The following is a 15070-nucleotide window of genomic DNA, read 5'->3' as shown; positions in this document are numbered from 1 at the left end:
TTTTGCCGAATGTTGCAGTGGTAAACAACGGCGTAAGGAAAAGCCTGAGGTGAAAGGAAATGATGTTTCACCCCGCTATGCTGAATGGAAAAGATTAGACGTGGTATTTGAGTTCGCCCCGTCATATAGTTGAGTTTGATGTATAGAATGCCGCTTTGACTTGCCTGAGGTGGGAAGCTTGACGTGAGTTTGCGCAGGACAGAGTTACAGGTCCTTAACCCGAGAATGCAATGGTCACGACCACAGACCTCAAAAGCTTTGAATGTTCTGTACATACACGCGTGTAATGCTGCTGTTAAGAATGCATTGATCCATAAATGGATCTCTCTCTGCATGCACACCGGTCAGAGTCGAGCTCTGTTTATTAGGTAGCTTCAGGTACGGACAGATTTATGTGACTGCAGCTCTGTGCTGCAGTCAATAGTTGCGACCTTAACTTACAGTCAACAGGTTGAAGTGGCAGGGGTCAATGAGTCCGAGACCTGGCCATTCCAATGATGAGTGTCTTGAAAGAAAACATGCAGCAGCCTCTAATAGTCAAAGACTCACTGGTTAATAGTGTTTTAGATTGCTTTGAGTGTTATTATGTGCTATATTTTTCTTTGTGGACATTATTTATACATAGCCATATGCTTAGAAACGTTTTTAATATGTAACTTTAAAAAAAAATCAGTGAATCTATATATAATAATAATAAAAAAATAAATATATATATATATATATATAAATATTATTATTATTTTATTTTATTTTTTTAGTATTTTTTATTATTATTATTATATATAGATTATATTTTATATATATATATATATATATATATATATATATATATATATATAATAAAATAATAATAATAATGTATTAAATGTTATTTTATATAATGTTATTAAATAAGTATTAAATAACATTTAATAAAATATACATAATACAATAATAATAAGTATTAAATGTTATTTTATATATATGTATGTATATGTGTGTGTGTGTGTGTGTGTATGTATATATATATATATATATTATTTTTTCAAATGGCTGTTAAAAAAAGTTTTTTGTTATTTAGATCATTTGATCATTTTAAAGAACAAACAAAAAAGCAACATTAATAACTGTAAATAAGATTAATTCTGAGAAACATTCTGAAACTAACTCATTTTTATGGCATATCTTAAATTAAGTTATTTTTAATCTTCCTCTATTTGTTTGTTATTGAGCCATTTATTTGTAATCTTCCTATATGTGTTGTAGACTTTTTAAAAGCAAAACATTTTTATTTTCTGTGTTATTTTTCTCAGTAATTTCTGTATTTCGTTCTGTTTTGGTATGCAGGTGTGTAAGTTGCCATGGTGTTCTAACTCAGAAATATTTGTGCAGTTCGATGCCGTGTAGTAGAGGAACGTTTATATGCAGATGTACGGAAGCCGAAGATAACTAGTCCGGTTTGTTTGTCTTCTCATATAGACATAGACCGGGAATGTCTTGCAGAACAGGACTCCACCTTTGCCAAAAGGCAAATGCTTACAGCAATTACTAAGTAAACAAAAAAAAAGAAGTGGAAAAAGAGAAAGGCAAAAATGTGGGGTGATGTAACATTTCAGCCTGTCTGACACATGGTTTTCAACATTTAGAAATGTTTCCATGAAGCTTGTTCCAAAAGAAAAAAAAAATATTATGACATGTATTTCTTTCTTTGTATGTTTTCAATGATTTTCTATTCAATAAATGCATTTTATATAAATTTTTTCTAAATCATATTGTGTTTTTTTTTACATTAGAACATTATCTTTAGATCATTTTCTTATCTTTAACCATTACATTGTTTATTTTACCATTGAATATATTTTTCACCAACTGTGAAGCTGAAACTTTTTACAGAAAATCTTTACATTTTGCTTTTCAATTTTACAGTTAGAAGTTTTAAACTTCAGTAGAACCTTTAGTAATACCTAAATTAAACCTAAAGAAAGACAGAAAAGAAAAAGTCAAATGCAAATCTAATATAATTAATGGTCAAATCAATTCTATTAGAATTATGCATTTTATACATAGATGGTGATGTGCAGGTAAAATAAACCACTTTAATATTTCTATTTATGAAAGTCTTCAAAAAATGTCAGCTGGCAGAGAATGCTAAAAGTAGTTTGACACACATTAGTAAGTTAACAGGTTTCCAACACAGAATCAAATGACTGCCAAATTAAGTTTCAAATGTTTCGGAGACTACAAATGATGTAGATCACTTTTCAAACATGACACGTCGATCACTTTGTAAACTATATTTCACAGCCGATTCTGCCAGAAGTTCATGACATCATTCTTTTAGAACAAGCGTGATCTAGAGCGAGCACCTAAACCTGTCTGTTTTGCCTGATAAGACGTAAAGCCTGTTAATCTGAGAAAGATATCATGTATGATAATAAGAATTGCACTGTTCATTACAGGAAAGGAAGTATGGCTGGGGTTTACAGTTGATGAAGTCCGAGGGGCGTGTGTTAGCGTGACAGAGGTGGAGCTTACTCCACACACAGAGAGACGTTCCTCTCTTAGGAGGCCTGTGCTGTCGAACCCGAACAACCCAGCCGAGAACCGTTGCTGGCGCTGCACCACAACATGCGTCTCAATCCCACAGTCACACAGGAGCATCTCAGCGCATGCTAACACTCGGAGCTGTCACTGTCACCTCCTGTCAGAGCAGTCAAACAATGGAACAGACCACTGTGAGTGATCAAATTTGAGTTTTTGCTTTTACACCTCATGCATATGCATAAAAAATGGGCGGCTTGTTCTGTCCGGCTGTGTCACCAGGTTTGGGATTGCTATTGCTGTGTTTTGCTGGACGTGATTTGAAAGACTTAAGACGTTATCAGATTTTGTATAGACTCACCCAACAGCCTCAAAAGATCAATGAAGTGGATCACGTTCACAGCAGAGTATCAGGTCAGTCGCGGGGCGGGTAAATGTTTGACGTGTCCTCAAACGTCCCTACAGATATCCAGTGGTCCCCTTGTAGAGCTGAATGAAACAACCTACCATCTTGCAAAATATCTCCATTAAAAAATTGCATATCAAGCGTTTAGTTTCAGTTAGGAAGTCTGCCATTTTGAGGAGAAGGCACTTTGAGGGCGAAACTGCACCAATAAACAAAAGATTTGTTCAAAGTTTTGCTTTTCTGCACTAGTTTGTGTACGTCAATTTCTAAAAGTGCCTTACAAAGGAAATAAAGCTTCCTTTTCAGTTTCCTCTCCAGGTGCTGCAAATATCAACCGTGTAAATAAATATCGAGCCGCAAAGTGACTGTAATATTAACTCGATGTTGTAAAACAACTTTCGTTGTTGGTGAATTTCTGCAAAAAAGATTCAATCTAATTATGAATGCATTGTAGTGCCTTGTTGGATCCATTCTTTCTTTCCCTGAAGGTTCAGTCACACATTCCAGTCGAACTATTAATACGGCGGAGCGGCTTGTCATGCTGTGAGAGGGAAAAATTTGATCATTTTGAAACGTAAAATCCTTGAGTTAACGGTCTCGCATACACCTAATGTGTATGTAAAGTCAAGCTTCATGTCCCATCTTCATTAGTGAACTATTAAAAAGGACAAAGGAAAACTTGTCTCAGGGTCATTGTACTCACTCACAGACTTGCATAGGTGATGCTTCTGGTTATTCAGCGTTTTCTGTTGTTGTGTAGAAGAAAGTTCTTAAGTGTGAGATCAGATTTCTGGGTGCAATGCAGGTCAGAAGAGCACAAAACAATGATTTTTGTTTTAGGAGCAGAACGTATGCAGATCTCTAAAGGCTTTTGATGTTAGCCATGCCACACCTGACTATTGTAATGACAGGGGAATTCAAATGTCTGAGACCAGCATAGTGAAAATGCCTCTGCATTTTTCGAATTTAATACAAAATTCGGCATAACAATTTGATTCAAAAGTTTCCGAATTTCAGACTTTTGCTTTAATGACAGGAGCTGCATGAACTTTACAAGTTTGTGTCAAAGCTGATGATAATCATGTTCTCCAGCATGATTTGAGATTACCCAAAGAGCATCTTGAGCGTCAGTGGAAGCAAGAACATCCGATTGTCTGTGCAAAGAATCACGTAATCAGCCACAAATTTACTTCTTATAGTGTACTAGAAATAGTCCACAATTCAAAATATTTCCAATTCATTTTATGACATAGCATTTCTTTGTCACGATGAAACAGAGTTAACAACAGAGTTTCTTCTGTATTGTGACATACTGTATATCTGAGTGTAATGGATTTTTTGAAAAAGAAAACATTTAGGGTGAGGACTTGGTTCTTGTTGGATTTTGATATGTGGCCATTGCTTGCAAGCCTGCAGGGACAAATACTGGCATTTGTCACCAGAGAGAAGTCCAGTTATCACATTTTGATTAAAAAAAATTACAACAAGGTAAAAAAATCTTTTAAAATCTTTAAAAAAAATTTTTTTTTTGAATTTTATAATTTCGGTTTCGATTTTTTTAAATATTTTTTTTTTTATGTTTAACTAGTCAACTTAAAAATGTAACTACAATATGATTCAAGTACCATCCTCTTTATTAACCATCTGGTTAAAAAAAGTTATATTCCAAGTGCACCACACCTGAAGTTATCAGCATGGTGTAAATTTATATTTACTTTTATTTAAAATAATAACAGTAAATATATTTCAAATAAATATTGAAATAGTTGGGTATTTCAAACATCCTATAACATAATAAAAAAAAAAACAAGTTGGCTTTAAAGCACATTGATTGATTTTGTACATCTGAAGTTATCTCATGTGATCTACTGTTTTGGCATATTCATAAATTTTACTGTAAGTTTACTGTATGTCCTATATATACGTCAGTCTTTTGTATCTATCCTCAGTTCTTTCCTCAGAGTGTGTGCAAACTGTGAGGCAGCGATCTGTCCCGTTCCCAGTGTGCTTTTCTGCGTGTGCAGCATGGGGTGAAGCCAGTGAAAGAGGACATTGTTCGTGTCGTAGTGAGGCATGTTGCATGCACTTATAACTCTAAGTGAGTGGGTGAAGTTTCCCCCATCATGCACCAGAAATGCCTTTGAATGACTGGATTGTGTGGAAGGGAAAAGCAGCAGGCGTTTAACGCTTTTGTTTTTATTTTTTGCTCTCTTATCTCTGTCGCAAACTCAGTGATATTGTCACTCAGCTTTCTTAAAAGGGTAATTCAACTGAAAAAACAAAGTTGTTATCATTTACGTCATTCCAAACTTGTAGACAATCTTTCTTCTGTGGAACACAACATTCTAAAGACTATTTATAATGTCCTTCCATGTAATAGAAGCCAATGGGGTCCAAAACAACATGATCCCCATTGATGGTCAAAACATTTGTATTGACATGAGTGCTAGTAAATGACAGAATTTTCAATTTTGGGTGAACTATCTCTTTAAGTGATGTAACTGGGGAACATAACTTATGTATTAAACCAGCCAACAAAGTGGATGGAGGAAAAAGAACATAAAGGAAAGAGTGATTTGAGTATGTTGTAATGTCATGGATTAAGATGCCCAGCACAGCTGCATCAGGGCCGAACCGTACAGTGGTGTGTTTCTCATTCTCTCCCATGTCCTAGAGCAATGACTTGTTAAAACGTGTGACTCAGAACGGCTTGTTTGTGAGCAGACCACCTCCAGAGTTTGATTCACAGGCCTCGGCTATTGATTCAAGTCTTCCGCTTGTGCCTAACAAAGAAAACAAATGGCTTTCACGTCTCTCCCTCTTTCTCATGCATTCGTTTCTCTCAAAGAGCATTGATTGATGAAACCACACAAGTGAAGTGTCCTGATGCCACGGGGGGCTCCCGGCGAGCAGTGATGTAATGTTTTTGAGGTCTGGTAAACGAGTGGATCAACGCAAATATGAAAACAAAGTTTTCAAGATTTCTCGAAACACGTGCTCGTTTGTTTTCGGCGAGTCGCAGAGGAGCGTTTGCTCTCCGTGAGTTTTGGCACTTACGTCATGGAACTTGGCGACGTTTATGTCCATTCAGCGAGGGGAAACGCTATGTGGGAAATCAGTCGGTAAGGGTTTCCAAGGATTAAATGACAGAAAATTGCCTATTGATTTCAAAAAAGGAGTGCAAGTGAACATTTCGTCATATCCTAAAGAGTGAATCATTCATTGGCACCCTTGGGGTTAGTTGATGTTTCGTGTGCTTTTTAATATGACAGATAGACCTTTGGAAATGACTGACGGCATTCAGTGCGTAAATGACCATTTTGTGTTGGCTTGCATGGCTTCTTTTCAGCTATTTCCTTTGGTTCTTCTATAAATCACGAATGTGACACCGGCCGCTGAGTTCATCTTACTGCCCCGTGAGAAACTACGGGCTATGACACCATCTCCTGTTCTGGGTGTGTGTTTGGTTCGAGGAGTCTCCTCTGTGTCAAAGAGCTGCATGTTGAGGCTTCCTCCGATGCTCCGGGCGGAAAGGAGAGCACGGAGCGAAAGGTCATAGAGAACGAAAGAGGTTATTTTTAACCCTGCTGTATCATGTATCACCTCCTACCATGAGATTGGGTGAGGGAAGATATTTCAGGATGCTCTTGGGTATTAGGCCAGGTGAAACCAGGTGCTGTTCTTTTCTCATGTTTTCATCCAATTATGCTTTCTGAAGAAGAAAAATCTATATCCATGGTCAGTAGTGGTTGACCAATATGGATTTTTTTTATGGCCAATGGTGATACCGATTTGTTGGAGAGCAAGAGTGGCTGTTGGCTGAGATAAGACATATAAAATATCACACTGTCCAGTAAATAAATAGCCTATAACAGTTGCTGCAACATTTGTATTTGCTATATTAGATATCAATATAAATTTTTTTTATTAAATTTATAAAAAATAAAAAAAACAGATTTATGCTTTAGCAACTTGATTCTGTAACCCTGTTATAGTACTACTTATTGCAAATAAAGAAATGGTTAAAAACATGAATAAAAAGAAGTAAACACTGTAATCAACTGTGCTTTCGGTAATCTGGTAAGTTTGTGTGCATTGGGAATCATATTTTGTCAAATAAAGACCAGTTTATTCTAAATATAAAAATGATAATATAGCGGTAAACTGGTCATTTGGCAGCATAGTTTGAAATCAAAGATTTAAAGATGTCACTTTGCTAGCGCTGTCAAAGTAAAAGTCCTGTTGCTGTCCAAATAATCTGAAACGTATTGGCTGATAAACTTAGCAGTCGATGCCAGTCATTTAAAATACCAAATATAGGACAATATATCAGCCATGGCAATATACTGTGTATGCACATTACACAGTGGCCAGTGGCACTTAACGGGTCTGTTGAATATATGCTAGAACTGTTTTGCAGCAGTGGATGGAGTGTTTACCACAGCTGCAGTCACAGATGGCACAGTACAGTACCTTTGCAGTGCTCAGACGCTGTTCAAACATATGGTAAATAGCTGGGGAATGCTTTTCTCATGCCTGCAAGGGTATGAGCAAATGCATTTTGGGATGACATTCATTAGATAAATAGATAAATCAGATATTAGATAAATCTCTGACCTGACAAAGGTGACACTGAATCCTTCTCACTTCCTCTCTTTTATTTTATTTCCTTCACACGTGTCTCTTTTGTTCCAGTTGGTTTCTGGGAATGGCCTATTTCTTTGTACCAAGTCATGATTTTTCCCATGATGCAGCCGCTGCCTTACCCTATTCATGTGGGGTGTCGGGATAGGGGGCGACCGGGGTTAGTTTTTGAAAATTGATTTCTCTACAGAATGAATAAAAATCTTGACTTTATACTGCACTTGAAAAGGAATACAGTTTGTGTTTGGAGGCAGTAAGATTTTTTTACATAAATAAATTACATAATCTAAAATTACACAAATCTAAAATTACATCAAATGTAATGTCCTTATAGCCTGGAAATCCAGACCTAAATCTAAAAGATTAATGGTCTGGCGTCGACTAATGAAAATCGGCCAGCTCGAGGGGCGGCACCAAGCATGCGTTTGAAAATCTCACTGCACGCAATTGGATAACACTTCGACCAATCACAACAAGTTATCGCTTAGCTTCCAGCGGAGCTAACTAGTAGATTAGACTCTTACCGTATCCGGTCGGAACGGAACGATTCGAGCGGCGTCTTCTGTTCCTCTTTTGGAGAAAAAGTCTAAATCTTTCATTGTAGCGGCCAAAGCCGTTTCAAACAAATGGTGTTCATCCATAGCCATCTTGCAATGTTTACAAATGACTTCGACGTCGCAGCGCTGTCGTCATCTCGCCTCTGGCCCGCCTATATCAGATAACCCGATGTGATTGGTGCAGCTCAGATAGAGGGGCATATTTAATGAGCATCATTACTCGACACCAGAGTAACTCGCTGAGCAAATTCAACTTGTGCTCTCGCGAGAACTCTGGATTACCAGGGTAATGTCCTTGTATTAATTTCCCAAACTCTAAACTTTAGAATGGCAGTGTATGCATTGTGTGTGTGTGTGTGTGTGTGTGTGTGTGTGTGTGTGTGTGTGTGTTTATATATGCATGTATTGTTATTTTATTGTTAGTGAGTTGTAGCATTTGTGACTACAACTAGCTCCCCCACTGTATAATATGCAGCAGTTTGTCCAGCATAAACCTTATGTTTGTACATGTAGCTGAAAGGGGGTGGCATTAATGAAAGCAGAGGAATCCCCAGTCTTCGTGCAGCTCTTGGGTGTTTTGTGTCCCTTTTGTCTCTCTCTATCTCTCCCTGGTGATTTCTCACTGTCTGGACTTTGGGAAATAGGGGGACGTTTGTTTCTGGAATGCACTTCTCTTAGCCACGCTTGGCATCAGAACATCTTTGTTCGAAAGCGAGGGAGGAAGGTCTAGGAGTTGCCGCCGAGGGTTATTGGGGAGTGTTTTTTTTTTGTTTAGTTTTTTGGATGAGGTAGGGGGTAAAGCTGCAGCTAAGTTCATTCATTCATTGATCCGCCCGCCCGACGTGGGCCTCTACCTTCTTTTATTTTTAGCCAAATCCATCAGGCTTGACAAGCGGGAAATTTGAGCCAGCGCGGGGCAATGCTCCAGAGCCCCCCACTCCACACCGTCATTCTTCTCTCGATCCCCACACTCTCTCTTCCTCTCCCCCCTGGGAAAAACAGAGCAGGGTTGAGGCTGGATTCAGACCGCCAGAGATGTTGAGTCATGTGAGTCTGTGTACACACTACACACAGACGCCACTGCTTTATGAGGGTGACACACTGCAAAATGTAGTTTTCTCAATCAGCATTTTTAATTATTTTCAAGTAAAAATTTATTTTAAAAGTTTTAAATTATACATTTATTTAAAAAAAAAAAAAAACTTTTTTCAGGGAATATTTATTTTTACTTTATATTTTTTAATCCCTTTTTATTTATTTTATTTAGTAATATTTATATCTGTTTGTTTGTTATTATAAATCTAACAATTGTTCTTAAAAACAAACATAAATTGGGTAAAAAATAATAAAATAAAATAATGATTTTAAGCATAAATCTAACAATTGATCTTAAAAATTAAATGCCAACCGGGGGAAAATAGAATAAAATAAAATAGTTTTTAGCATAAATCTAAGATGTGTTCGTAAAAATGAAAAATATGTTTTTAAATAGGTTTAGTAAAAAAAAAAAAAAGGATTAAGAAAGTGATTCTTTTGCAGTCCAGATATAGTCAAGGGTTGGGATGTGATCAGAGACAGAGAAAGAGCAACAGAGAGATAGAGAGAGAGAGAGAGAGAGGTGGTACGTTCCCCTCTGGTTCTTTTATAAGGTAATGTCTAGTGACTCTGGAAGGGGAGACATGTGCACGGAGATATTTTAACACACAGCAGGCAGACGGAGAGCAGGGGAGGGAACCGAGGTGCCTGCCAGGTTCCTCTCTTCCTATCTCCCTTTCTCTTGCCCTGACTGCCTGCCCAGTCCAGCGTTCACAGCAGACTGGAACATAGCAGTAAAGTAAAGCCAGAACAAGCTGAAAAGCGCACACACACACTAAGAGGCAAGTGTCAGCCTTGAGTTTGACCTATTAACCTGCATGTTACTGTCTGACCGCTTCTCTTCAGGCTGTAATGTGTTTGCGTGCACTCCAGAGACTCCAGTCCCGCTCTAAAGCATGGTTTGAGTTCAGTGTCCACTACGCTTATTTATGGTTTGTATTATGCAAGGGCCACACCGTATTATGTTTCTCTTTAGATATATGGCGGAAAGGAGGAGAGGAGTGTGTGTTTGCACACGTGTCTGGGTGCTTGTGTTTTTTTATTTTCTGGTTATTTACTTATTTCTTTTTTTGGTTATTTCTCTTTTTCTATTTTATATATTTATTTTTAATAAAATTCTTTCTTATAAGTATTCATTTAGTTGGTGATTTTCATCTAAACCAAGTTACAAATTAAGAATGCAGCGTCAGGCTAATTAACTATTGATGAGTCAGTCAACAATTGGCTACTGGTGAGCTGGCATGATTCAGCAAAACTATGTAATGGCTGAAATGCATTTGAAAAGCTTGTGGGAGATTTTTATAATGTTTTTTTTATTCTTCCCCAAAAAGCAAATTTTGGTTTTCTGAGTTATGCATTTCTCAGAACAGTATAAATTTAGTATGTCGGACATGGACATGTAACATCTGTGGCCCCACTCCATCCCTCCAGTGTTGTCAGTGTTATTTTCATTCAGCACCTCTCAAATCTAATTTGAGTATTATGGTGTCGGGATCTGTCCTGCCTGTCAGCCTGAGGTAGGGTTCAGAGTCAGACCATGGTTAAGTACAAGCTCCAGCAGGCGCTGACACGGCCCTGATGTACCCTCACTTATCTATCTGTTTCTACATCCTATACACTACATCTCATCCAGTGTGACATCACCGCACAGGCCGCTACCACATCAGAATGTGTGTGTACGTGCTGTCTGACACCAGCAGGTTTGTGGGTTTTCAGGATGGTCGGCTAGTCGATTAGTGAAGTTGACTATGGTATATCTAAATTTTTTTCATTGTGGTATGTTTAATAGTGTATTAAATAATGAGTGTGATGACTGTGTGTTGTGCTTGAGCTGTTAAACAGTTTGCAAAGTAAAAAAGGTTTTACAGATCATTTTTTGAGGATTCGACCATGCACACTGCGCAATGTGACGTCCGAGTGACGTCTTTTCAATGTAATTTTTGGACGTCCAATTTCTGTCCACTGAAGGGGTTGTATTGTAACGCCATGCAACGTCTTTTTTCGACGTCTACCGCATGTCTAATGTTGACGTCCGTGGGACCTCCTTGTAAGGGTTATTTATAGTCCAAATGTGGTCGTTTGTGGACGTCTTTTCAACATCAAATTTAGACTAATTTTAGACATCGTTTTTATACAACTTCTATAAATGTAGTCCCATGTTTCAAAAGGGTGGAGGACATGTTTTCTTTACCATGTATTTACATTTATGCATTTTGCAGACGCTTTTATCCAAAGTGACTTACATTGCATTACACGTTTACATTCCTATCAGTTCTTGCTTTCCCTTAGCCTGGCTAACGTCAGACCTCGTCTCATTGAGACGTGGTCTGGGAACCACATGTTCATTTTCTCGTATTTGAGGCGTTGTTTACGAATGCCCAGAACCGTTTATTGGGCGCTACGAATGTCTATCAAATGCGCCTGTACGTAGCTCATAGCCAGTCGTTTCAATTATATCAGATGACGTATACAGAGCGACAGAAATTCGACGAGGAAGAAGACGATGGGTCAGAGATATGTGTACACGATGGCGTTCAGCGACTAAACTACTTAGAACACTATCTAAGGCTGCATCGAAAGGTAACTTCGCGTCTGCTGCCATGTTGGATCCATAGATATAAACAAACTGCTTCGGTGTGTCGCATAGACGTCGTCATCGTCTTGCTGCTCCCTCCCCGTTCTGTGATTGGTCCCCTCGCTGAGGCGAAAATCTGGTCCATGGAATCCAGGCTACCTAGCAGCGTGAATAAAATCGCGCAAGGCAGCATGGGGGAACCCAGGCTAGCTTTCCCTGGGAATCGAACCCATGATCTTGGCGTTGCAAGCGCCAACGCTCTACTGTTTGAGCTACAGCATTACACCTTTGTATGCGTCTCCAGTTATCACCTGCTGCTGAGACAATCAAATGGAGTTTTGGGAAAATTATCTTAAATAATTATAAATAATCTGTATTCATATGTATTAATCATGTTGATAACAACAATATTATTAATCATGTAAATTTCCTGCACCTGTCATAGACGTCCAAATGACAAAAAAATACCCAGTTCAAAGGTCAAATGTTGAACGTCAATATGACGTCCAAGTTGGGTCATGGTTGGATGTCCAAATAGGGGACCTAGTTTGGACGTCGAATAGATGTCCAGAATTGGTCATGGACCCAGGGGTGTGATCCTTCCGGATAAATCCGAAAATCCTGAAAATTATGCTCTCGTAAATCATGCAAATCCGCTTTTTTGGTCATTTGGTAAACATAATGACCGCTCACTGCTGTCAACGTTTTTTGTGCCTCTGATTCTTGTCTTCATGTCACTCCGCAAGTAGTCCATTCATTTGTCACGATGGAACTTCATTCAAAGCAGAGCTCCACTAAAGAGCCTGCGCTCGTTGCCGAAGGTTATCTAAAGTGTGCTAAGAATTTTGGACGTGTGGGGTGAACTATTTCTTTTCTTAGCTGAAGCCGACAACGGGACAAAATAAATGTAAAGAGAGACATAGTGGAGTTCAGTTTTGACGAGTATAATAAATTCTGTAGTCTACCCCTTACATGACCTGGCAAGTGACATTATTCTAAAACGCATAAGAATAACTCCCCCGACATGGTTAGAAAATACTGCCTCTAGAGCAGCTGCACCACGAGAAAATGTCATAGCATGATCAGAATAGCCTACGGAAGCCCTGAAAAAAGAAAAAAAGAAATCCGTAAAAAAAAATTAGCATTTCGAGATTAAAGTCGAAACATTTCGAGATTAAAGTCGAAACATTTCGAGATTAAAGTCGAAACATTTCGAGATTAAAGTCGAAACATTTCGAGATTAAAGTCGAAACATTTCGAGATTAAAGTCGAAACATTTCGAGATTAAAGTCGAAACATTTCGAGATTAAAGTCGAAACATTTCGAGATTAAAGTCGAAACATTTCGAGATTAAAGTCGAAACATTTCGAGATTAAAGTCGAAACATTTCGAGATTAAAGTCGAAACATTTCGAGATTAAAGTCGAAACATTTCGAGATTAAAGTCGAAACATTTCGAGATTAAAGTCGAAACATTTCGAGATTAAAGTCGAAACATTTCGAGATTAAAGTCATAACGGAGCGCGTCCACTGGCGCAGAGCGAGTGTTTCAAATTCATTACTCGCGCGCAAAAAAATTTCCTGCTTTTTTGTCCTTTGTCAATCACACCTATGTGGACCGACAGACCCTATATAGACATGATCTGCACGTCTATCAGACGTTCAATGTTTAGTAGGTGAGCTTTGCCATTTTAAGATGGTGTGTCAACTCAAGCTAACATTTATATACAAGTTATAAAAATGTGTTGAGGCTCCATCTACCAGTCCTTCAACACCAAAACCAGCCTTTATTTATTTATGTGTTTCACATGTATTCATTTAGCAGACACTTTTTGAGTTAGAAATGAGGAATGCTGCAAATCCAAACTCTAGTTGATTTTATTTTTATATATAAAAACTGAGATAAAGAATAAATGAAAAAATACGTATTAAATAACTATTTAAATTTTTTCAACAAATGCTTTCTTATTACCAAATTTCCAGTTTCTCATCATTTTATTTTTTTATTTAATTGTATTATTTATTTTATATTTTATTTAATAATTTTTCAAGCTCACTGGCATTCTGCCTCTATTTCACACCTATTGATCAGATCTCTTGCTGTTATTGGGATTTAGTTAGTGTTTGATTGAGTGAGTCTTCTGAAGCATGTTGTTAGCGGCCAACTCTCCAATCACTTATCCCACAATTGCTGTATTTGTCATTCAAGTCCAAAAGAAACAGAAAGCCTAGTAGGGAATTTTGTAATGCAAGTGTCAAGGAGAAGAGAAATCCGTCAGCTCTAACCTGCTTTCAAATGTGGGTTGCCGAAAGACAAATATCCACATTAAAATGACCTCCTGTGCTATATTTCAAAGGGAAAACCCCTCTGGTGTTAAAACAGTCAAAACATCGTAAATTTTCTCTCTTGAGCTTGATGGCAGCCATTTTATGTCAATATACTCACCACTGGGAGATAAAGACATTTAATATGCACTTGTTGTATAATGTCTCAGCTGAAGTGACGATGCTAAAGATCTCCTGAGGCATATTAAATCCCACTGTGTGCTGGAAACTGAAAGTTGACTGAATTCCAATGGGAAACTATGAACGCCTCTGAGGCCTGACCGACGCGTGAGGGAATGCAGGCTTAATAGCACATGAAATGTAAAGGAATGACTACACACCATCATTAATGTGATTGGAAAGAGAAGTATAAAAATCATTCTTCATTTTTCAATTCTTTCTAAATTATTTAAGAATACATTTTCCACTGTCATGAAACAGGTTTTATAAAAGCATGAATGTTGAAAGTTTGAATGGCTTCCTTTTCACGCTCTGAAGTCACGATCGCCATGGTTACCGCTATAATGGGTTACTGGAAGCTGAGCGTGTTTGGCAGATTGCAAAGCCTCGCTTTTGTCTCTTCACGCAGTTTGCTTAGCTTCCTCCTAAAGTAACATGGAGTAATTCATGGTACTGATCTTAATTGTGAATTTTTATTAGGCATCATAGATTGATAATAGTGTTCACATTTCTTTTAGCACCCATTGAAAAGTGTGCACTGTCGCAATCAAATTCCCATCAAATGAAAGAGCCGATGACTCAAGTCAGACATATTGACTGAGAGCTGAAGCTGAGCTGAATACTAAGGCTTTCAGTCAAGGACTGGCTGCCCTTCACAGAGCCATCTGATGAATGTGGATTTGTCAATAATCTAAGATGGCCGACTTCACTCTTTGCGGACCTAACCTAAGCTAAACCTGCTCAAATCAATGACTCTTGAAAATGCATT

The 15070-nt window shown here is 37.9% G+C and overlaps 1 protein-coding gene across 4 annotated transcripts in view; it reads left to right on the top strand.

Annotated features, from left to right (window-relative positions):
• bach2b (BTB and CNC homology 1, basic leucine zipper transcription factor 2b) overlaps positions 1 to 15070 on the top strand; it is a 102036-nt gene that overhangs the window by 11097 nt on the left and 75869 nt on the right. For 2 of the 4 annotated variants that reach the window (XM_084432540.1, XM_084432543.1), the window contains exon 2: positions 2439 to 2714. The exons of 1 other annotated variant lie outside the window; for it this stretch is intronic. In XM_084432540.1, coding sequence (XP_084288666.1) covers positions 2649 to 2714 — 66 coding nt within the window. In that variant the 5' untranslated portion in view covers positions 2439 to 2648. Of the gene's footprint in view, positions 1 to 2438; positions 2715 to 2853; positions 2935 to 15070 lie in introns of those variants that run through there. One more of the 4 variants, XM_084432541.1, reaches the window with a different exon arrangement.

The sequence above is a fragment of the Rutilus rutilus genome (assembly GCF_951802725.1).
Source record: "Rutilus rutilus genome assembly, chromosome: 15".
Lineage (NCBI taxonomy): Eukaryota > Metazoa > Chordata > Actinopteri > Cypriniformes > Leuciscidae > Rutilus > Rutilus rutilus.
Note: the sequence above shows the minus strand (reverse complement) of the source record. Positions and strands in the feature narration are given on the sequence as shown.